At 36.6% G+C, this 22641-nt stretch overlaps 2 protein-coding genes across 5 annotated transcripts in view; both read right to left on the bottom strand.

Moving 5' to 3' along the window:
• The window catches only part of JAKMIP1 (janus kinase and microtubule interacting protein 1), a 249801-nt gene that overhangs the window by 129294 nt on the left and 97866 nt on the right, over nucleotides 1–22641 (bottom strand). For all 4 annotated transcript variants that reach the window (XM_055708144.1, XM_055708150.1, XM_055708125.1 and 1 more), the window contains 6 exons: nucleotides 20228–20374; nucleotides 19463–19603; nucleotides 16233–16292; nucleotides 7377–7505; nucleotides 5930–6058; nucleotides 1350–1433 (listed from right to left, as the gene is read on the bottom strand). In XM_055708144.1, coding sequence (XP_055564119.1) covers nucleotides 1350–1433; nucleotides 5930–6058; nucleotides 7377–7505; nucleotides 16233–16292; nucleotides 19463–19603; nucleotides 20228–20374 — 690 coding nt within the window. The remainder of the gene's footprint in view (nucleotides 1–1349; nucleotides 1434–5929; nucleotides 6059–7376; nucleotides 7506–16232; nucleotides 16293–19462; nucleotides 19604–20227; nucleotides 20375–22641) is intronic.
• On the bottom strand, nucleotides 7474–12733 carry LOC129735919 (uncharacterized). The gene is made up of 2 exons (XM_055708162.1): nucleotides 12268–12733; nucleotides 7474–7505 (listed from the first exon to the last, which is right to left on the bottom strand). Exons 1-2 carry the CDS (start codon nucleotides 12371–12373, stop codon nucleotides 7474–7476), a joined length of 138 nt encoding a protein of 45 aa, XP_055564137.1. The 5' UTR covers nucleotides 12374–12733.

The following is a 22641-nucleotide window of genomic DNA, read 5'->3' as shown; positions in this document are numbered from 1 at the left end:
TACAAGGTGGAAAATGTGGTTATGAATCTCATAAAGTAATAACTAATTAAATTCTAAGTTCCAGGCATACCTTTTTGATATACCATTCTGGAAGCAAAAATCACAGAAGTCATTTCTTACATAGGTATCCACCTTCACTTATCTTATTTACCAGCACAGTACTTAAATTTTACACTGTAATAGACAACTATTTTATGTTTTCAATTACACAGCAATTCGCCCACAACACCTTTATCATCAACACACTAAAATGTCAGCAGTAGATCCTTGAGAAGTCTTCAGTTTCATTTATTCTTCCAAAAGCTCGGTGACCCACCATTTTTAGATTGATAACAGTCTATTTTTAGTAAGATTTTATTTACATGGAATTTACTAAGCAAATTGCAGTTTGTGGAATCTAGCATAAACAATTTTAAACCTTAATTTTAATATTGTCCCCAAACCTTTGTATTTATACAGAATCGTACAGAATTCTTTCTTACAAAGAATAATAAAAATAGTAATATCATTAACTTGGCATTATTTGTAGGTTGTTTTTATTCAATCATTAGTCTTTGAAATTTATATCTACAGATAGCAATATTTTATATTACATACACTACCTGCAATCTTAAAATTGTTATTTCAAACAACAAAGCATAAAATTATATCTTCCCAATTTTCTCAGCGTGTTCTAGCAGTGAAGCACCTGAACATTTTCGAAATGCACTCTCATAACTCTTAATCAGCCTTCCTGAAGATCCTGGTCATTATTAAATATGCATCAGTAGCCACATCTTCGTCAAGTAATTACAAGATACAGTGCAGCATGAAGCCTAATTTTGATCTGTGTGATGGTATGGGAATTTGAAAGCAGTTGGGCCCTCTAAGAATTTATGCCTAGGACAGTGACACTGCAAGTGGCTTCCAGTAACCAGACATACTTGGTGGTTCATTTCTCTAGCTGAGGTGTGTGTGGAAGTGATTTTTAAAAAAAAATAATTTTCTATGCTACACACCAAAAATATTCTCCAGTACAAATATAGAATATTTATTTTATTGGAATTTATAGCAAATAAAAAATGGAAAACAGGAAAAAGGCCTTCACCCAATGACAACAGGAACAAAATTTACAATGCATGTACATGCGGTGATTTCAGCGTTATGCTATTATGTGTTAGAAAATTAATCTTTAATGGCATTTTCTTAGCCTATATAATACTTTCCTTTATTTAAGTAACCTATTGCTGGAGTAGCAATTAAGCCATATTTGTCACACTTAGACACCAGCAAGCAATGAAGATGGCAAGGGCACCACTGCATGCAAGGGAGAAAATGATGTGGTGGAGGACATTAAGAGAGCCGTTTACCTGTCCTTTCTCGATTAGAGCTTTCTCCAGGTCCTCAATTTTTGCCTGACACCTGAGAAGATCAGCTTGTAGTTGTTCACGAGTCTGGAGGAAAAAAAAAAGTTTCAAAAAGCATGCACATCCAGGTAGACAGGTAGATATAACTGCATGATGAATCAAAGTACACATACTTTCTACCCATTTACGGGCTGCCCAGTCAGTTTTTAATGCTTTTTTATCATCACATATTTAATGACAAAGCTTTTCCTTGGGGGCTGGGGTGGGGTGGGGTGGAAGTTAGGAACTGAAAGAGTTCTAAGAAGCTATTCATAAGCTTTAATAATTCAAGGTAATTGGGAAAAAAGGGGCAAGAAAGAAGGAGAATTGCAATAAGCCCTGAAAAAGGCCTACAGGTAAATAAAATATATTCACCCACAATAATTTACAAATCCCATAAAACACATAGGGGAGTCAGTTTTTCTCATTCTGTGTGATTATTACACTATTGCACTACAGTAGGTATTACCCCCTGAGTCCAGTGATGCACTAAAAGGGACTGAATCGTACCAGGTACCAAAAAAAAAGGATATAAACCAAAGGATATCTCTGGAGACCTTCAGCCACTGAGGTTCCTTGGGCTACTACCAGTACTTTTCCCACCATACTTCAGGTACCCTTTCACCCAAACAGTTTAAAAATTCCTACAGGGATTTCCTTCTGCGTGTTTGCATCTTTGGGTCCTTGTTGTTTACCTTAAGCCTCATCTAAAAGTAATAGGAAATGTTCATCCCATCAGAACACCGGGCCCTACAAAACTAGCCATGCAAAAAGCTACCTTCTGACTCATTCAAAAGATGGATTTGCGTGGATGTGACAAAAGAGATCACAACACCATTGAAAACAAAGAGCTACAATTACAAAGTGTACTAAAGGGAAAGTCTGCAAATAGCTGCAAAATAAAATTTAAAAAAGCTATTACAAAAATACCAGGGTCTCCTTTTCCATGAAGGCAAAGGAAATATATAATGGTCTCTCATGACTGACAGACACAAGGGCCTCTGAAATCTTCCTTTAATGGTAGATGTAATTACACCCCCTCGCCCCAACTGTAGCTTCAGAAGTGATCTCCAAAGTCCTTGTTGCTTTCCCTGGCTAAGCGTCCTACTTAAAAAAAGAGTGCCAAATGTGACTAGGCTTTTGTAAGATGCTGAAGACTCTAACAAATGAAGCCATAAAGCAATAGTTCTAGTACTATAAGAACTGTATTTCACAGGGAGAAAAAAGTTAATGTTGATTGAGAGTCACTTCAAAGAACCTTGAAAAAACACATAACAAAACTCGACACATATTAAAGTAAACCCTGAATCTTCTAGATACTCGTTCTGACGGTCAAGGACTAACATTTTTAGCTGTAAATAACTCCAAATAATGTCAAGCAGTCTACATTCTTCTGTAACTGTTATCTGGAAAGCTTTGCTTTTGAACACACAGAACTGCTCTCACAAGCACACTGTTTCTATACCTGAGAATATTCAGTAAGTGGATTTTATAATGCTTGTCAGAGAAAATGACATGGATGAAACAGCACACATGTAAGCCTAATAACCATCATCAAACTAGCAATATAGAATTTTGTGAATATTTTATTTATTGTTCAAGTAGTGGAACCATTAAACTAATGGCAGCTCCTACCTCTGGGATAAATTGAGTCCATCCCCATCAGTACTTTTTAAACCACATTAAAATCTTTGTCTTTCTGTATTATTAACAACATGTTGCGGTGGCACAATACAACGAAGGGCGCATGTAGCAAGGCAGTAATATGCAATAGTTCACAATATTTAATATTTAACATGTTTCTCCATTTCTGGGGTACAGGAGGTATTTTTGGGGGGTAAGTAGGTTAGGGGTTTTTTAACGCCTAAACACTTTTTAGAATCACAGTCTCACTGAGGCTGGAAGGCATCACCTTTCCAACTTCCATGGTCAAAGCGGGAAGGCACCTAGATAAGGCTGCTTAAGACCTTGTCCAGTGGGGTTCTGAATATCTCAAGGGACGAACATTCCGCAGCATCTCTGGGAAACCTGCTTCAATGTTTGACTGCCTTCAGAGTAAGACGGGTTTTTTCTATGCTTAAATAGTATTGTATTTGAATTTGTGACTGTTGTATCTTGTCCTTTCACTGGATCCCACTGAGAAGTCTGGTTCCATCTTCTCTACTCCCTCCATCAGGCATTTACACAAACTGGTAAGATATCCCCGAGCTTTCTCTTATCCAGGCTGAACATGCCCAGCTCAAAGCCTCTCCTTGTGTATCACGTTCTCCAAGCCCTTAATCATTGTGGCCCTTCACTGCATTCTGTCCCGTATGTCTGTGTTTTTCTAATACTTGCCCAGAGATGAACCCATGTGCTGGTTTTGGCTAGGGTAGAGTTAATTTTCTTCACAGTAGCTCGTATGGGGCTGTTTTGGATTTCTGGAGGAAACAAGAGTTGATAACACAGGGATGTTGTGCTCTACACAGAGCCAGGGACATTTCTGCTCCTCACCCCACCCACCAGTGAGTGGGCTGGGGGGCACATGGAGGTTTGAGGACTCAGCCAGGACATCTGGCCCCACCTGACCAAAGGGATATCCCATACCATGGGACATCATGCTCAGCATATAAAGCTGGGGGAAGGAGGAGGAGAAAGGGGGGGCATTCAGAGTTATGGTGTCCCAAGTGACCATTACCTGTGATGGAGCCCTGCTCTCCTGGAGATGGCTGAACACCTGCCTGCTGATGGCAAGTAATCAGTGAATCCATTGTTTTGCTTTGCTTGTGCACATGCCTTTTGCTTTACCTGTTAAACTGTCTTTATCTCAACTCACAAGTTTTCTCACTTTTATCCTTCTGATTCTCTTCCCCATCCTGTCAGGCGGAATGAGTGAGCAGCTGTGTGGGGTTTAGTCAACAGCTGGGGCTAAACCACAACCACCCAGCACTCCAGATGTGGCCTCATCAATGCCGAGTAGAGAGGAAGGATCACCTTCCATTGGTCTGCTGGGGACCTTCTTCCTAATGCAGCCACTGATGATACCTCCAGCTGAACTTCCTGCCACCCTTTAAGATATTTCAGCCAATTTTCACTCTACCTTAGTATCCCTTTGTCTAGTCTGTACTTTATCAGTTTGCCTAAGATAATCTTATTAGAGAGAGTGTCAATGAAGTCAAGATAAACAACATCCACTGCTCTCAACTCACCTGCCAAGCTAGTCCCCTCATCACAGAAGGCTATCAAGCTGGTTAAGCATGATTTCCCTTTTGTAAAACTACACTGATAACACCCAGTCACCTTCTTGTCTTTCAGGAATTTGGAAACAGTTTCCATGATTATTTGCTCTATCCCTTTCCTAGGGATGGAGGTGAGAATGACCAGCCTTCAGTTCCCCAGATCCTCCTCCTTGCCCTTCTTGAAGACAAGTAACATTTGCTTTCTTACAGTCCTCAGGAACCTCCCACAATTGCCATGATGCTCCAAAGATAATTGAGAATGGCCTCACAATTACATCAGTCAACTCTCTCAGTAGTCAGCAGTCTGCAGGTTCAAGCTGTACTTGATGCACAATGAAGGACATGGGGTGAAGATGATGAAGTTTCAAGCCCTATGGCTATTGCTTACCCTTTTGGATGTTACATGCTCTCTGGTCATCGATCATAATAGTTATTCAGTCAGAGGAGCACTTGGAAATATGCTACATTTCTAGACATGCCCCTATCTGCAAGGAGATGTGATAAAGTAGAAGAATTTTAGTGTCTAGTTAACTCAGTTCTATTTGATGTCACTGCTGTACAGTGAATAGATCTGCAGACTGAGTCAGAGCTCACCAATTCATTTTGAAGTGATTTCTCACCTCCCCATTTTGGAAAAAACAGAATGGAAGATGTTAGCGTGACTTCTGCTAACCTCATCTCTGCACTAAATGGTTTAGTGGTGGCAGAAAGGTAAATCAAACCAGAACACATACTCTGTCACACATCAACTACCTATAGTACAGAGATTGCTGAGAGGATAAAAAACCCCATTTATTTCAGAGAGAGCAAACAATGACACATCCTGACATTTAATAGGAACAACAGTTAGCTATGTGCTTTTTAGTGTAAGAATACTCTCAAACTGATAATTTTTTTAAGAAGAAATTATGATTTCACATATTCTACAAAACATTTGAAGAAAAACTTCCCTTGTCAGATTTGGGTCAGATTTTTAATATACTCATATGATAAAAGTACCTAAGTACTAACAAAAACCTATTCTCCAATTCTTTTAAATCCATTATATTGCTATCCAAATTGCAAGTTCAATTGGGATCTCATTCTCAATAACACTCTTACTACCAAAATCTTTAATATATTATGCATGCTAGATTAAAGTATGAGATCTTTGTTCTGATCCCACCAGATGAAGCTGAATTGTCACCTTACTGTTAATATCCTCTAATCCTCAAAAACATCGTGCTTTGCGTTGCACTGACCTGCAAATATACCTCCTGCTATTCCAAGTTATTTCAACTTTTTCAATGATTTCAGAGTTAAAAGGCATTTCAGTTAAAAAATTACCCTTGCTTCTCTCTCTGCATCCAGTGTTCCACCAACTTGTTCTTGAAGCAATGCATATGCTCTTTGCAAAGCTTGATATTCTCTTGTTAGCTGGCAGAACCTTAGTTCAGCTTCTTCTTTAGGTGTGCTCTTAATGAAGAGGGGGAAAAGAAGTGGGTTTGTGTAAATATATATGATAATGGGTTTGTTTATGTAGACAGATAGATACACACAACAAGCAACAACAACAACTCATACTGAGTCTCAAAGGTTTAAAAAACTGAAAGAAGTAGAAATGGAAGGATGATTTGAGGATAAAGCAGAAATGCAGATATCAGTAACTGTGTCTATCTTACAATTTCAGGACAGTGTAAGTTACTATATAAGGCAGTAACATATAGAAATGGGAAGAAACTGACTGGGGAAAGATGAGATAGAACAGTTCTATGCACCACTGTCTTCAGCAACCCCAGAGCCACAGGAGCTTCTGAAGGAGCTCATTCTATTTGTCATGCAGTCCATCACTCCCTTGTTACTCTTTTTCTCTACCATGCCAGGGTAAAGCATTTTACCAGCACAAGCACACTAACACAGAAGTTACATTTCAAAAGCCATAAGATGGGGGGTAGAGGTGGGTGGGTGTGTGCTTTGCTTTTTTTTTTTTTTTTTTTTTTTTTTTTTTTTTTAAGATGAAGTATTTTTAATGTCTTAATTTTCTTGGAATTTTGAGCAACTGACATAAACACCTTCAAGGTCTTTCCTTATAATGCTGAGGGCAATAAATGTCCTTCCCTTTAATTAATTTTTGCTCCAGGAACTAAAGCTCCAAGGAAAAGAGATTACAATATTATTAGATATTAAACCTAGGAAAATAGAAAGCTTCTTGTAACTGAGGAGTATTAGGCACAAGCTAGTGAACAGGAAAGAAATATGAAAAAGAGCATCTAATTCATGCTTTGTCCTCAGCCTTGCAATCTTTTAAAGTAGGCCAGCTGCACTGTATATCACAGAGCTGAGACAAAACCTGTCAGTGGGTATTTACTACCTATGATCATTTAAGCCTTAATGAATTGCAAAAGCCTCTCTGAGTATTGTAAGTATACAAAAAAAGCCCTGGTTGTATCAGAACTGTCAAATAAATTAGAAGGTTGAAAGGGAAACTATTGTCTATTAACTATTGACTTTTGGCAAAGCAACATTCATATTCATTTTCTTTTGACTAATAAGAAAGGGCTTGAGAAAACCAATTTTATTTCTGAGCCCAATATCTGCCAAATCTGTCAGGCAAAATATTATCTTATTAATTCTATTGCAATGACTGTCTGTGTTACTGGACTTGAAACAAGATAAAGCAATTTTCTGCCAAATTTTTCATAGTTCCTGTGCCAGAATAGCTAAAAACAAATGTTTGCCTTTATATTCTATGTCAATTTCTATAGAATTTAAGAACAAATCAACTACTACTTACATCTTCCAAATCTTCTTCTGGTGTTGCTGGTGTTCTGTCTGTTTTATCTGTGTTATATGAAGTTACAGATGATGTTTCTGAATCGACAGATTCTTCATCAAATCCAAAAAATGTCTCCACAACATGCCTCTGAAAAGTTAGTTTTTCTTAGTTACTAGCAAAACAGTTGGAAAACCCCAGTGACTCAGTAAGCAGTAGCCAAGTTCTCCTCTGACCATTATTTTAGTATTTAGGAAGAAAAAAGTTCCATTGTAAATCCTTGTTCTCTGATTAAAGGAGCTACGTTCTCAACAACATCCGTGTAAGAACCTCCAAGAACTAACCGCAGGTAGCACTGGGTAATTGCCAATAGAATAATGCTTTAGCAATAGTATAAAAGCTGATTTTTCCAAAATCATACAGATCTCACAAGATTCACAGTAGCGGAATGCATTATCTATTCAGAAGAAAGTAATGCAGTACAATGCAACACATAATATGTGGAACCAAAAGGGAAAAAACATTCCTAAGAGCAATGTGGAACAAATTTCATCATTCATTCTCATTTGAAAAGAAGAAAAAAAGAAAAAAAGATTGATTTATAATATCAATTTTGCAAAATCCTACTTAAAATTATAAATTGCTGCTTTCCATTCTTTTTTCAATATGTCTTTCTCAAGTTTTTCAAAACTTTGCTCCAATATTATGACTAAACAAAAAAACTATGCCTAGAGAAAAGCAGCATTTCAATGCAGATTTTAAAAATGTTACATAATGTAATCAATTAAATGCATGCTTACAGAAAACTAAAGAAAATGAGTAGCCAATGGAAGTGAATAGTACAATACTTATTGTGAAACATGTGTTTTATATAAAATATCACAACTATAATAATTCTTTCCATTTTAAAAGCCCCCTTTCCATCAGTCTTCTAACATATGCTCAGAAAGCAGCAAATTTCCATAGACAATTCCACTGTTCACAAAAATAAAATTGTTTTAAACATTTAACTAGAAAAAGTTTGTCAAGTATTTTTCCTTCCCAAATAACAGTAACAAAAGTTAACTGTTATTAATCAATAGAAAGCCTAACTTTTTACACCACACAAGTGTTCTATTAATCCAACACAAATCTAGAGAAGCAAGAAATTATGGAAAAGAAAAAATAATAATAATGGTGTTGCTGGAAAAATGGAGCCAGGTTACGAAACGTTGTAGACAGCAAGGCTAGTGAAGAGAGGTGGCTCTAAGAAGATGAAGAAAAATCTGTCTATCCACCTCTATATTTTTTAACACTGCTTGATGCTGAATCACAGATCCTGATGTCACAGTTTTTTCCAGGTATTTTGTTTTGGTTTGTTTTTAATATAAACCACAGGTTGTATGTGAGAAGATAACAACCTTGTTTCATTAAAGAAGCCTAAATGATGAAAAAAATTATCAGTTGTTATTAATTCAGAACACTAGACGTCTTACATCTCAGCAAAGCCAAACTCACTGAGTGGAATCATGAGCTATCAATTTCATTCAAGATACTGAAAGGTTTTATTTTATTTATAATGCCCTATCTAATTATGAATTCCAAATATTTACTTTTCCCTACAGTCTTCTAGGCTTACCTAACCTTATACATTCTTCCAGTTTGTCTACAAAGTACCGTCTTCGCTTTCTCACAAAGCCCCATAATGCTTAATATGGCTTTTGACTCAGCATAGCTCACATCAACAGCCAAAATACTCTATCGTGGTTTAAGTGGTACCACAAAATCAGACCTGCAGGTGTGCCTCAGTGCCTGCATGACACCATGGACTCCATTTACAGTGTGCAGCCCTGCTTACTATGGTTCACCAGCTCACATCATAAATTAAACTACTTCATTATTGTTTCAAAGTACAGCTGACCCCACTCAAACTACCAAAGACAGCTTCAAGGCCCTGTTCTGAACCACTTAATTGCTTCACTTAAGATGAACCCTTCAAATAATTTTAAAATTTTCATTCAGTCTGCATTTTAAAATTAACTAGTTCTGCTAAATTCTCCTTCTGAAAGGATGTTATCCACTCAAAAAAACAAAAACAACCCCCAAACCAAAAAGCCACGTGCATACAGAAAAAGATGATGCAGCAGAGAAGGAAAAGAGATTCTGAAAAATCTTCAGAAACCACCTTCCTTTGCAAGTTACTAGACCACTATTTAGTGTATTCACAAGAAAAGGATTGCAATTATAGCACTAAAACCCTGTAAAGACACATTACTTGGTTGTATAGGCAGCACTGTGATCCTTTCAACAGGGAGAGATGTGTCTATGGTTCTTCAGAGAAACACTTTCCTGGGATAATTTTATCGTTTCCTCCAGCATTCACATGCTACTACACCAGTTTGTTCACTGTTCTGTCCTACTTAAAAAACAAATCATAGAATCATGGAATCCTAAAATCATTTAGATTGGAAAAGGCCTTTGAGATCATCAAATCCAACTGTCAACCCAGCACTACCAAGTCCATCACCAAACCATGTCCCTATGCACCACATCTACGCTGACACCAGGAACAGGTTTAAGCTCTATTCTAGAAATATCAAGACTTATCCAGAAAGCTAATGTGTTCTCTCACACTCAAATTACAAACATTTCAGACTCCTCTCTCATGAAAGTACAAAGGTTTACCACAAAAACTGAGGTATAGCTAGCCCTTGGGAGATGGCCTGTTGAGCATTTCTCTCACACTCAGTACTGATTGCAGCCTATAATCATTCAACACTAATTGTACCAGTAAATATTGGGAGCTGAAAATAGGGCTAAAGAAACGGTGCTACCTTCAAGTTGTAAGGAAGACAAATTTACAATTTGGGTTGCCAGGTCAACTCATCAAGAAGAACCTTCTGACTCCAAACCGATGAGCAGACAGTTTCATAAAGACGAAAGCAGGTTATACAGAGGTAAAGAAGATGGTGGCAGGTAAACAGAACCCAAGAGACTCATGAAAACCGCATCCTCATTTTACAGTGCAGATGCCTTTTACTCAAAGATGCTGGGAGCAAACCCAAAACAAAGCTGCATGAAGACCCTTATGCCCATACTTCTATATTCTGCTCTTCTGCCTGTAACAGCTTCCCTGTGGATGGGGCTCAAAACAATCAGCCTGTGCTTCAGAGGGATCAGACAAGGACAGGCAAGTCAGATGACTGAACAGCTGACCTGCTCCTTTCTCCTGCTTCAAGGGTGCTTGCCCTCAAAAATGACAAACACACTTCAGTAAAGCTCAACCAAAACTTGCAATAAAGTCTAGGCTTGAGGGCTGACAAAATAAATGAGTCAAGTCTTCGCTTTGAAAAGGTTGGTAGAAGGGACTTTAAAAGATGGAGAACAAAACTCCATTTTATTATCACATATATGGCACAGAGAAGACGATACCATGAAGGCCAGCATCAGTTTAGTTAAAACTGACAGTAAGACTTATTATACAGGGGGGTTTGCTATACCTCCACTATACAGTCACTTCTGTAGATTACTCAGTTTAAGAATGTATCTTCCTTTAACCCTGCATGCACACAACTCCCCCACATCTATTCAAGGAGTGAAAAAAAACAGAAAAGGAGTGGGTTTGATTTTACTTAAATGTATATAGGTTTGAGCAGACACTTTAAGCAATGCCATTATTTTAACAAAAGATACCAGCTGCATTTAAACACTTTACTAGTAGCAAAAGTAGGGGAAAATAATTGGCATATATTAATAAATAAATCACTTTATTATTAGATGGGAGGGAATTAGGCAAGAAAATTAATATTCCCCATCACACTAAAAAAACCCAACACTTCAAGGACAGTTAAAAGTCAAAACCTGTTAAATGCTATACAGATTGCCTATGGTATTTGGAGATATGAGCGAACCACTTATTTTTAATGGCTCCTTGCTCTTTAGAGAAGCTGTACATTTATCATTTTGTGGAGCAGATGCTTTCCACAGAAATAGAGACAAGGTATTTAACCATTGTATATTAACTGTACGTGAATGAATTGCTTCATGACATGATTACAAAATAGCTGGTTTTGCTGTTGATCAACTAGTATGTGAAGAAACTAGCTACAAGAAGTGTTGCACAGCAAAACCAGAACAAGTTAACTGTTAAGGGAACAGCTGTAGAGGAAAAAAAAGGATTAAAAAAAATAAATAAATGACATCCGATTCACAAAAAGTTTGTTGATAAACACTGTAATAAATAATAAGGCATAAATAAATATACCAACTCCAAGGGAGATTCCACATTCAGCTCAACAGCTGAATCACAATAATTTTCGAAAAGTATATAAAATCATATACAATACTCACTGGATTTTTGTAACCAGATACTATTTTCATTGGATTTTCATTCAAACTTTTCTTAAAAATGGGAACATAGTTAACTTAATTTTTTTTTTACATTGATTTGTACATTTGTTACTTCTAAATAATAAGTTAATAACTGAGAAGATAGTCACATAAATTGGTGAAAAATTCTTATTTAAATTCTAATTTCTACTGATTACTGCCATGCATTTAGTGGCAAGTATTTTTCATGTGGATTTATATCAATGTTTTCCATAATTTTAAAGTAAAATTATGCACTAGGTCTTTATAACTCAAGTATTAAGGCACCTGCTGAACTATGGTGCTCAGTAAACATGGAAGTTTAGAATATCACAAATCAATAGTGACATGTAGACTATATTATGTGCAAATTTCAGTATGCCCTCATGTTTTTAATGGTTTGGATTAGATATACTTACATATAAATAAACTGATTTCTCTTTTATTAAAGTAGCTTCACTTTACATTTAAATATATCATTTTCAAGTACTTAATCTACCATCATGAAAATGATCCAAGAATTTCCTTGTAATGCAATCAGATGAGCTAATCAGTAACTTCTTACCTTCATGTTTATATGTCATTTCTTGGCAGCCAGAAAAATACAGGCACACCAAAGCACAGAGGCAGACAAAAAAAGAAAAGTATAAAACAAGAAATATGAACTCCATCACACCAGTGTGCAGGTTTTCCACTATCACAAATACAATTTATTGAAGTTTAAATAAAGAAACAAATCCATAGAGCCCTGCAGTTGCCAAACAAACTGGGCAATTATGTCTTATTTTCAAATGCATGAACTCCATCAGTCACGGAATCACTGTAACTCCATCCTTGGTATCAAAAATAAACAAAACTCAAAAAATACTGTTTCTGGAGTTTCTTGGTTGTTTCACTATCAAAAGTGGAAAGAAAAAACCCAAAAAACCCCAAACAACAAAAACCCACCTGGAAATAAAGTATGCTTTGAACAGCAGAAGAAGATTCACCTCCACTGTATCTTTTTCCTAACATGTCCAATGGCACATTAATGTAAAAAAAAAACAACAAAAAACAAACAAACAAACAAAAAACAAACAAACAAAAAACCCCACAAAACCCAAACCCAAACAAAATAATAATAATAATTTTTAAAAGACCACAAAAACCCCAACACATCCAAAAAAAAAGCAAAACTTCTATCAATTTAGGCTGCTTCACCTCAGAGAAAAGTGTCCTGCAGTACCTGGCTATACAAGTCACTATATTACTCCTCTAAAAACTTGTAACCACAGAGGTTATAAAGCCCATCCCACTATGCTGCTCCTTTCCTCTGGGACCCTGAGACAGTTGCCAGCGCTGCTCTATGGACTCCTGTGCCCCATGGTAATTAAAAGAGTGCTCAGGCAAAGCTACACTAGCAACAGTAACCTAGTGCACCCACAGAGCTCCAGAAATAACACAGATGTAACTGAAAAAAAAAAGAAACAACCAAACAACCCAAAAACAACAGAAACCACAAAACCCAACCCCCAAAAAACAACTAAAATTAAATCCTAAAGCTTCTCAGTTGAACTGATGTTATTTAGACCCAAGCAGGCTATAAAGGCTATTGGACTGGTCTGACAGATTGGTCACACAAGCTGTCTCAAAGATGGAGAAAGGCATACCATAGATTCTGTTCCAGACAAAAGGAAGCACTGTCAGGAGAATACTCATTAGAAAACACACACAGACACCAGCCAGTCAGTCAGAGTACCTCAAAAATTAAGGAAGCTGAAATGTGAGTGTTAAGTCTTCAACCTGTGCACCAAGTTCCTGTTTATTAAAACAAAACAGGAATCTTTCCATACCTTCTAGTCTGAGCTTATCTGACCATTTTCATGAAACCTAATTCTTACCAGTTACTTCCTTTTTCACTTTGTCAAAGGAAGTGGGACACAGCTGGAAACAGATCCAACTCCAACAGCCAAAAGCGTTAATTCACTGTGTTAATGCTAATTTTACATCTAACAAATCTTAGAAAAGCAGAGCCAAAGATTTAAGTCAGTAATCTTTTCTGCGTGGTTGGTTAGGACAGATACACCCATAATTTCATCTACTCTTATATATAGGTTATCATATGTATGATATAAAAATCTTGCAGAATACAGATATACACTTGCACAGTACATGTCTATGTATAAAGCAACTCATCTTAGACTGCCTTTATAGCCCATGGAGAGAAATGGGCAATTTCAGAACAAGACTCATACGGCCTATTTAGATATCTACTTCCAGAGGAGAACAGTCACCACTTAATGTTACTTTGTCCAGAGTGAGATGTCTAAATCTCACCTCTGTTAATTCTACCATTTTCATCTGGGTTCCTGAGATAGGCTGCAAAAACAGAGGATGAAGATGGTACAATCTCAACAGCTCATCTGAGTAAGGAACCCATTCTACATAGATTATTTAAATAATAAGCTGCTGGAAAACTGTGGGAAACACAGCTTCCTTTGAGGATTTTGATCCTCACAAGACCACACAGGTGACCTGGATAGAAACTAGCCTATATGCCAGGATTGGATTTTTAGAAGCTATCATCAACAGTGTTTAAACTCCAAGTCAACACTGCATATACACGTAAATAGCCTACAGTTTTATACGATGGCAGGTAATAGGACACAACAAATATATTACTGATTACTTCTCTTCCTTAAGGAATTAACTTATTTAAAAACTATAGTTATATAGGAATTAGTATAGTATATATAGTCCAAGTAGTATAGTATATATAATCCCATTCACTCTTCTCACACAGCTTTCTCTCTCTTTTTCACTTGTTTTTGTTTTATAGTCCTCTTTTCCTCTAAGGAGATAGCATCAAATAAAATTCAAATAGCTAATTCCATATGCACACCAAAGAGCTAATAGACAAGGGGTGGAATAACTAGCGGGAGTTATGTCTGCTACGGATGAATTTGTTCTTTCTGGTGTATCTATCATCATAAATAAGAAGCAAACCTCTACTAACTCGGCTGCTCATATGCATTTAATTCTTGCAGTAATCTCTGCAAATTTCCCCAATTATAGTACTCTTACCACACGAAGAATGGCAGTGCCACAGATTTTTTAATGGTATCATGCACATTTTCTCCAACCCTCATGATGTTCAACTCTTGCTTTGGCAAGATGGAAAAGAAAAAGAAACCACAAAAACAACAGCTTGCTCAAGAGAACACAGGTAGAAGGAAAGGTTACAGAGTCTAGTTCCACTTAAGTTCTATTAACAGAGAACATTTTTAAGACATAAATGAATAATTATGGAACTTTTCAGTCTACGGAAATTATCATCACTAGTTATCAACTCCTAAAAAATTAAATTAACTAGTTTTGTTTCATTAGGAACATTAAGAACAAAAGATCTTAGGCAATTAATTTAAAATCAGATAAGGGCTAATAATTAGAGAGGACTTTAAAATTAAAGTATTAGTTACATATATATATTTTAAATTTTATGTCCTGTTTTTAAACTTGATCTCAACACACAAACTTCCAGGTATACTACACCAAGAAAGAATAGGTCAGGGTTACTGTAAATATATCTGGCAGCTATCAGCCTTATGTTACATAACAGAAAAATGCATGCAAGATTTATTGTTACTTCTGATTTTTTCTTTTTTCATATGTAAAAGACACATAATTACTAGAAGCATAAGAAATTACTGCTGAAACGGAGAACTCCAAAGGATAGATTTTTCAGAACACAGGTATTATAGAACGCAGAGCAATAAAAAAGCACCACCTGGAGGTCATCAGGAATATGCTCTGCAGAACACACTGACAAGCACTCATTTATGACAGAATAATCTCAAACTACCATATAGGTGATACTCATCTCTCTACTTCCACTTTTTCCCTCTTACCCCATTGTCCTCCCCTCATATGCTCCAGGCTCCTAATGTTCAACTTCACAAAAAACATTATTCAGCAAAATTACTTGAAGCATGTGTTACAATAAACAAACACTGAAGGTATACTCTGAAGCAAAACTTTTCTGTTTCTACAGTCTCATTTTTCTCTTGTACTTTGCATTCCAGAGCAAAATAGTTACTAGAGAAAAATAGATACTATTCATATATCACATATATAAATCTTTCAGTAATATCCCTAGCGTGGGTTAAAGTTTTAAATTGCAATTAAGCAGTAACTTAGTACTAGTAGTTTAAGGGGTGTATTTTCTTTCAAAAGGACTGTGTATTTGTCCTTTGAAAAGTTAGATGTTTCAAGTCATTACATCATTTAGGACTCAAGCTACTTGAATATTTAGGCAACAATGGCTAAAAGGTTTATTTAAAACAAAACTCAAAACAGTACAACTTGTGTGCTGTACAGAACTTGCAGCTCCTGAATTATCCTAAGAAAAAGTTATTAAGCACTCACCAGAAAAAAAACAGAATTATATGACACTTTAGCACTAATGTAAATGGTGCTTTAATTTCAGGTAGTATTTGGTACACATGTTGTCCACAACAACAGAGATGCACGTAAACCTGAAGATATGCTCACCTTTGGAGGCTTCAGACTTTTCCTCTTCTGTTTTTTAGACCGCAATAACCGTTCTCTTTCCTAGAATAAAGAGAATGTTTTACTATGGGTTCATTTTAAAACATAATTAGATATGTCTAACACAAAGAAATACCATTAATTTTTTTTAAGGCCTGTGGTAAAGCTAACACAAAGACATCTTTATCCTTTTGAATAACACCGTGTTGATATAACATCACACTGCACTGCAGCTTTTTCCCTTCGGCAAACAAACCTTCAGCCACATACTTCACACACTTGATGGGAAGTTGGCAAGAAAAGGCTTTGTTAAGTACTGGGCACAGATTTATGACAGTTCTTTTGACACTTTTACCAAGAAGCTCACTATGGAAACAGAATTCACATTCTCATTCCAGTGTTTAACCATCCTGAAGAAGGAGGTCCGTAGGCAAAAACAAGTCCAGTCCGAGTAACTACAAGTCATTGTATCAGGCATACTCTAATACACGAGCATGCATATGTTGTTACATGTGTGTTACATTCAGTGTTACATACGACTGAGCCTTGTAGTGCAAAAGTCTCAGATCCAAAGGCACTCTCAATCTGTGCCAACTTAGTGTCTTTTTTCTACCGTGAAACAAGATCACAATTAACTATGTCATAACAGGAGGTGGTTATAAATGGAAAAATGCAGCATCTATGGACATTTAAATCCAAGAATACTGCCTTAAATTCCAAAGAAGAGGAGGAAAAGAAAGTAAAAATTGCAAAGCAGCAAGCAAAAATAAACCCCAACACCACAGGAGGCAGGTGATCTGTCTCCTCTTTTGCCTGTTTCTCTCCTTAGCATCTTTGCTTGCAGCACCTCCATTTTTAAAAGAATATCAGCAGTTCCAAGTGCTTTCTAGCAGTGATTGCTCACTGCATGGTATTATTCTATTCAGTTATTTGCTTCACTTTCAGTTCAGAAACTGGACAAACAGGAAGCTCCCAGTGGAAATGACAATAAAATTATTTATCTTTATCAGCACATTGTTCCAGGAATGAAATTTTGGAAAATGCAAAATAATTCAGAAATGCACAACAACTTATATAGTACCTTTAATACACGTGGTTTTCAAAAAAAAGAAAAAGTAATGACTGCCAAGGTAGAGTGGAGCAGGTATTTCATGCAGCAGAAAAATATATTACATTAAACTAAAGCTGAAACTATGCAGTTGAATTTTATAGAGTTGGAGAAGATTGCTATCTCTTCAGTACCTGATTAAGGCACACTCCCTGCTTTAACCTGGGTCTCCTGCCTCCCAAGCAGGTATCTGAGCAGTTGGACTTTCACTTCAGTGCAAAATGAACAAATGTTTCCAAAGTCCCCTACTCCTTCCTGTTTCTAATCTTGTTTGTAAGAAGACTGCTTAATTTACTACCTCAATAATACATCAAGCTACAAGAACAGTAATAATGCCAATTAAAAAACACCATTTGCTGCCTTATTAGCATCTCTTGCAATCATCAGAGTTTAGCTCAACAGCTTCCCTTTTAAGAATTGACCAGAGCACTGCTGTTGTGGGAGAACTCAAGTTGATATGGCTTTAGCTGCAAGGATAGCCTACAAGCAACACTACTCATCAATTCAGACAATCCCATTGCCTAGGACTATTGTTCTTATTTCTGTGTATCATATTGGTCTCAGCTGGAGTTAAACTGATGACTTCTGTATTAACCAGGTATTTGACACGTGGGTCATTCTTGATAATTATGACATATCTGTATTCTGTAGAGGTGTGGTTTGAGCCAGAAAAGACAGCTAAAAAGCATAATGGAAGTGCAGAATCCCTCTGCGTTCATATCAAAGGCAAAGCATCAACTAGTTTGTACTGCCAACCAAAGCAAAATCTTAGTTAACAATTTAACTTATTTCTGCAAGTGAAATAATACCTTTAAATAGGAAAAAAAGCAAAAATGAAACCATATTTTAAAATATTTATTTATTTTACTTTCACACTAAACACAAGTTAATACTATTTTACCAAAGTCAGGATACAATGTATTTCCTCAGATAACTGGCTGAGACAGTAGAAAGAGAATCCTTTCATACCCACTTTATACTGAAATATAAATGAGGTCATATCTGCCACATACTGGGAATTTAATATTATGTCACAGTCCCTGCCTGTACAGTTGTATTTGGAAAGTAAAGCAGCATTGCTCTGTGAATCAGACTCTACATCATAGTGTCTGAGTAACATCCTACTGCTTGTAACACTGTGACACTGCAGAATGCACGCAGACATCAATCTTTGGCAGTGATTGCAGAGAGAAATCCTGGGTCAAATCTCAGAGTAACTGCCAAGAATAGAGACAATGCTCCAGACAGAGCGGTAACACATCTTGGTTTATCTTTTGGATCTTATATTTTTATTTTCAATGTTTTATCCAACTGTTTAATTTGCTATTTAGATAGAGTGATCTTAAATTCACGTTATCATCTTGTAGCAGTCAGTAGTGCCATTTGACATGCTTTGAGTCTGCCTGAATTCCAGATGCTGCTCCAGAAGGGCAGGGGTCTCTCAGAGGCGATATGTCATTTCTGCCAGCACCAGAAGGGTGTATCATAAGTTGCACAAAATAGCACTAGACACCTTTAACACAACTCAAAATTGGGTCCTGATCAAACAGTACAAACATCTATGAGCATTATCGGAAGTAGTTGTCACAGAGCGTAGCAGCTGTGCAATTCTAACCTTAAACTATGCTACTACTTTTGGTTAGATGAACTGTGCATATTTCTCTCCACTTGTTATAAGGACAGCTAGTGTGGCCAGCTCAGTTAGAGATGCTTGGTTAGATTAAATGAATGCCGTTCAGCATGTTCCTTTCTTTTAGAGAACTTCTAGATCAGGAGAGTGGTTGGGTTTGCACCAGGGTCTACATCCAACAAGTTTCAGTCATTAAGTTTTGAAACATGTCTTTTCCTTAAGTCCCTCAGTTGTTGACAGCCAATTTTGTAAGGTGGATGGACTGATGCACTTCTTTTCACAAGCAGCTCATAGTAGGTAAGTATTTTATAATACAGAGATTTATACACATTTCAAAGAAATTAATTCACTGCCTGAGAAATAACAAAACCGTTTGATACTGAAGAACTATTTCTGCATCACTACTACAACTGGCGTTAAAATACCGCTCTCAAATCTTTAGTTTGCTTATAGATGTGTGTGCATGCACGTGTGTATACCAGTCATAAACATTACCACTGTGAGATCATCAATAACATGCTGCTGTTCTTTAACTTGTAGTCTAAGGAATTCAATTTCTTGTTCCTCTCGTGTGCTGCTGAGATCATTCAAAGATGTGTGCCTCTTCAGGACTGGTTGTGCAGATAACTTCTCTTTCTACAAAAATAGAAGTAAATTTTTTTTAAAAATGAAAGAATATTTTAAAGAGTCTTGCTGTAACAGGAGGAAAATTCTCATGTGTGATGTAGTAATCAAGAATCATTGGACTCATCAGTAAATACTCCACTGCAATATAAGGCCTCTTTCAACAACAAAAAATATTACACATCTATATGCCTCAGTCTTAATATCTCACATAAGATATTTTAAAACAGAATCAAAGAACACAGTCTGGGACAAAATTAGCAGACAAGTGGCCTCAGTGATCTAGCCTAGTAGGGTCTTTGGCACATGTACTCAAATTCAGTTTTGACTTCTAATCATAAAAGCAGTATTTATTAAAGCTGATTTTTAGTCATGTATTTTATAGCCTCTAAAACCATTTTACCTATCTGTAATCCTTTCCATTAATCAATGTGAATTGATACAAAACAAAGCACACGCCGCTCTGAATTTAGCATATGAATATTCAGCTGCATTGGCTGAGTTTGACAGTTATACCATACCACTATTGAGACTCCAAAATGTCTGTCTTAGAGAAAAAGCCTCACGAGCACTTTCACCCCAAAGTAACTGTGTGCAATGTGTTCTTACAACCTGATGTCAGAGATGATTACTTACCAGTTCTACATTTTCCCTTGATAGATTTTTTATTTTCTCTTCCATTCTCTGGATACATTGCAACATATCATCATTTTTTTTGCTCATCCTTTTATTTTTTTCTACCAAAGGCTTCAGCTGACTTTCTGTCTCCCGAGAACGTTTCAGCTGCAAATGGCAAAGGAATAAAGTTATCTGTGCTTTAGTTTACAGCTGCAGGAAAGAAGATACGTGAGTGTTTTCACTTGCCTTCTTTCTTCATTCAGAAAGTTTATTTCTTTTGTTAAGTGGCATCTGATACTGATACAGGCTACTGCTGAACTACTGGAGTCTAAACAAGACATGGCATTTCTGTACAGCCTACAAAAACACCAGATCTGGTCACTGGATTTTGCTCTTGGAAAACACTCAGATGATCTTTAAAACCGATTTCTTGATAAACTAATCTCATTGCATATAAGCTTCTTCCTCTGATCAACTAGGTCTCTGGGGTAGTTGTTTTCACCAATGTAGCTATCCCTGAGTAGAAGTAAACTCTTCCTTCTGTACTTTAAAAAACCCTAGACCCAATGTTGTAATTAGAGTAATGAGAATGTCAGCCAGAGGGCACAGATTCAATCTCAGCATTCTGCTGACACTTTCAAGCTGCTCAATTTTGGTCCTGTGGTTTTATGATGTTAGGCAATTATGTGAAGGAAATTACTGCCCTTTCTTGCATTTGTGTGTATTCACCATTTCACTCTTTTTATTTCATTAATCCTTGACCTGTTTTGTTTGAAAAAAATCTATTTTTTCCAATCAAATTATTTTAAAATTTCCTGAGTTTTAACTAGAAATGAAAAAAATAATCCTTCTTCTGAGATAATTTCACTGAGTATTTGGGGTTTTGTTTCATTCTCAGGAGAAAATTATTTTTCACAGTGCTTAATCACATGACCTTACTGATGTTACTGGGTTTATGTAATATTGTCTCAAAATACGATAAAACCTTTTCTCCATATCTTTTCAAAAACATCTATCTTATGCCCCTATGCCAAGCATCATGCAGAGCACCTGACTGAGTCATACATGCCCTCCATCTAGGGACACTGAAGGATGGGTGTTGCAGTAATTCAGCATTCTCCCGGGATGTTCTGAATGGCTTATGTCCACAGAAAGTTTTGCCAGGCTGAATTATCTTGTCTTTCTATAACACAATCTTGAAAAAGGACAAAATGTTCTTGAGGGGTCAGAGCAGGGATAAGCAACTATACCAGGAATGGCGGGGGACACCCCCCCCCCAAAAAAAAAACCCCAACATTAGTACCCAGGCAAAGTAGGAAAAATGGTGAATTATACCCAGACTAAAACACATGTTCTTCTTACTCCAGAAACTGAAATTGTTAATGAGGAATCAATTTCTGTCATATGAAAGGACAGTTTAGACTATACAACTGTTTAAAGAGGAAAAGTGTAAAGAAAACAAGATGATTATGTTCTTAATTCATCCAATTTTAGTCTAGCATTGTTCAATTGACCTCACTAATCTAGACGCAGCCAAGGTGTTGAACAAGAAAATTTCAAAAATTAGCTCTTCTGATAATCACTGAGATGTCATAACTAAATTAAGTCCTTTCATCATAAAGCAAAGCCTTCATACCTCATCAAGAAGAGCTGTCAGGCAAAGCAAGGAGGAAGGTGTCAGTGTTTCACTCCTCTATAGGACTAACATGTGGCAAGAGCACTCTCCCTTTCTGCCCTCACCACACATAATAGCATTATTTTGGAACCAGCTGTATAGGCTGCATGAGGGAAAAAATTCCATCTGATTAGAACGAAAAAATCTTTTCTACTACCACTAGAATTGGGGCATGAGAAGACGTGTAAAAATTCCTGTCATTGAAACTCACCTCCCATTGCAGTTAATGAAAGCTTTACCATTAATCTCCAGACAAGCAATTAAATACCAATTCAGGGTAATAAAATTCATTCTTAAAATTTGTGTCGCACCCTTTCTTTTGTAAGTTACTATTACTCCCATAGGATAATTTCACCTCCTGAAGAGACTTCCCTTTTGAAATGACAGATTTTTCATCACTAGCACAATAAGTGCTGGGTTTTTAACTCCTCACAAGCATAAGCATGTCACAAAAACAATGTCAAATTTGAAAAAGATTAATCCAGTAATTTAAGTGTATAGATTATGCATGTTTTACACAACATCATTACACAGTGCTACGGGCAAGCTACCAGTCAATTTGGTAATGATGACCCCAAAATAAACTTAGAAATTTTGTTTTTCTGGAACAACAGAGATGCCATCCATGTCTTTTGTGGTCACAATGTGAATTTCTATAGAAATCTCTGCTATATTTAGCTATAATTGATTGAAACCAACCAGTGCTAATTTCTAAATTATTTATAACACTGACTTCCCGACATTAAATCTTTTACCA

This window comes from Falco cherrug, chromosome 1 (genome assembly GCF_023634085.1).
Source record: "Falco cherrug isolate bFalChe1 chromosome 1, bFalChe1.pri, whole genome shotgun sequence".
NCBI classification, from domain to species: domain Eukaryota; kingdom Metazoa; phylum Chordata; class Aves; order Falconiformes; family Falconidae; genus Falco; species Falco cherrug.
Note: the sequence above shows the minus strand (reverse complement) of the source record. Positions and strands in the feature narration are given on the sequence as shown.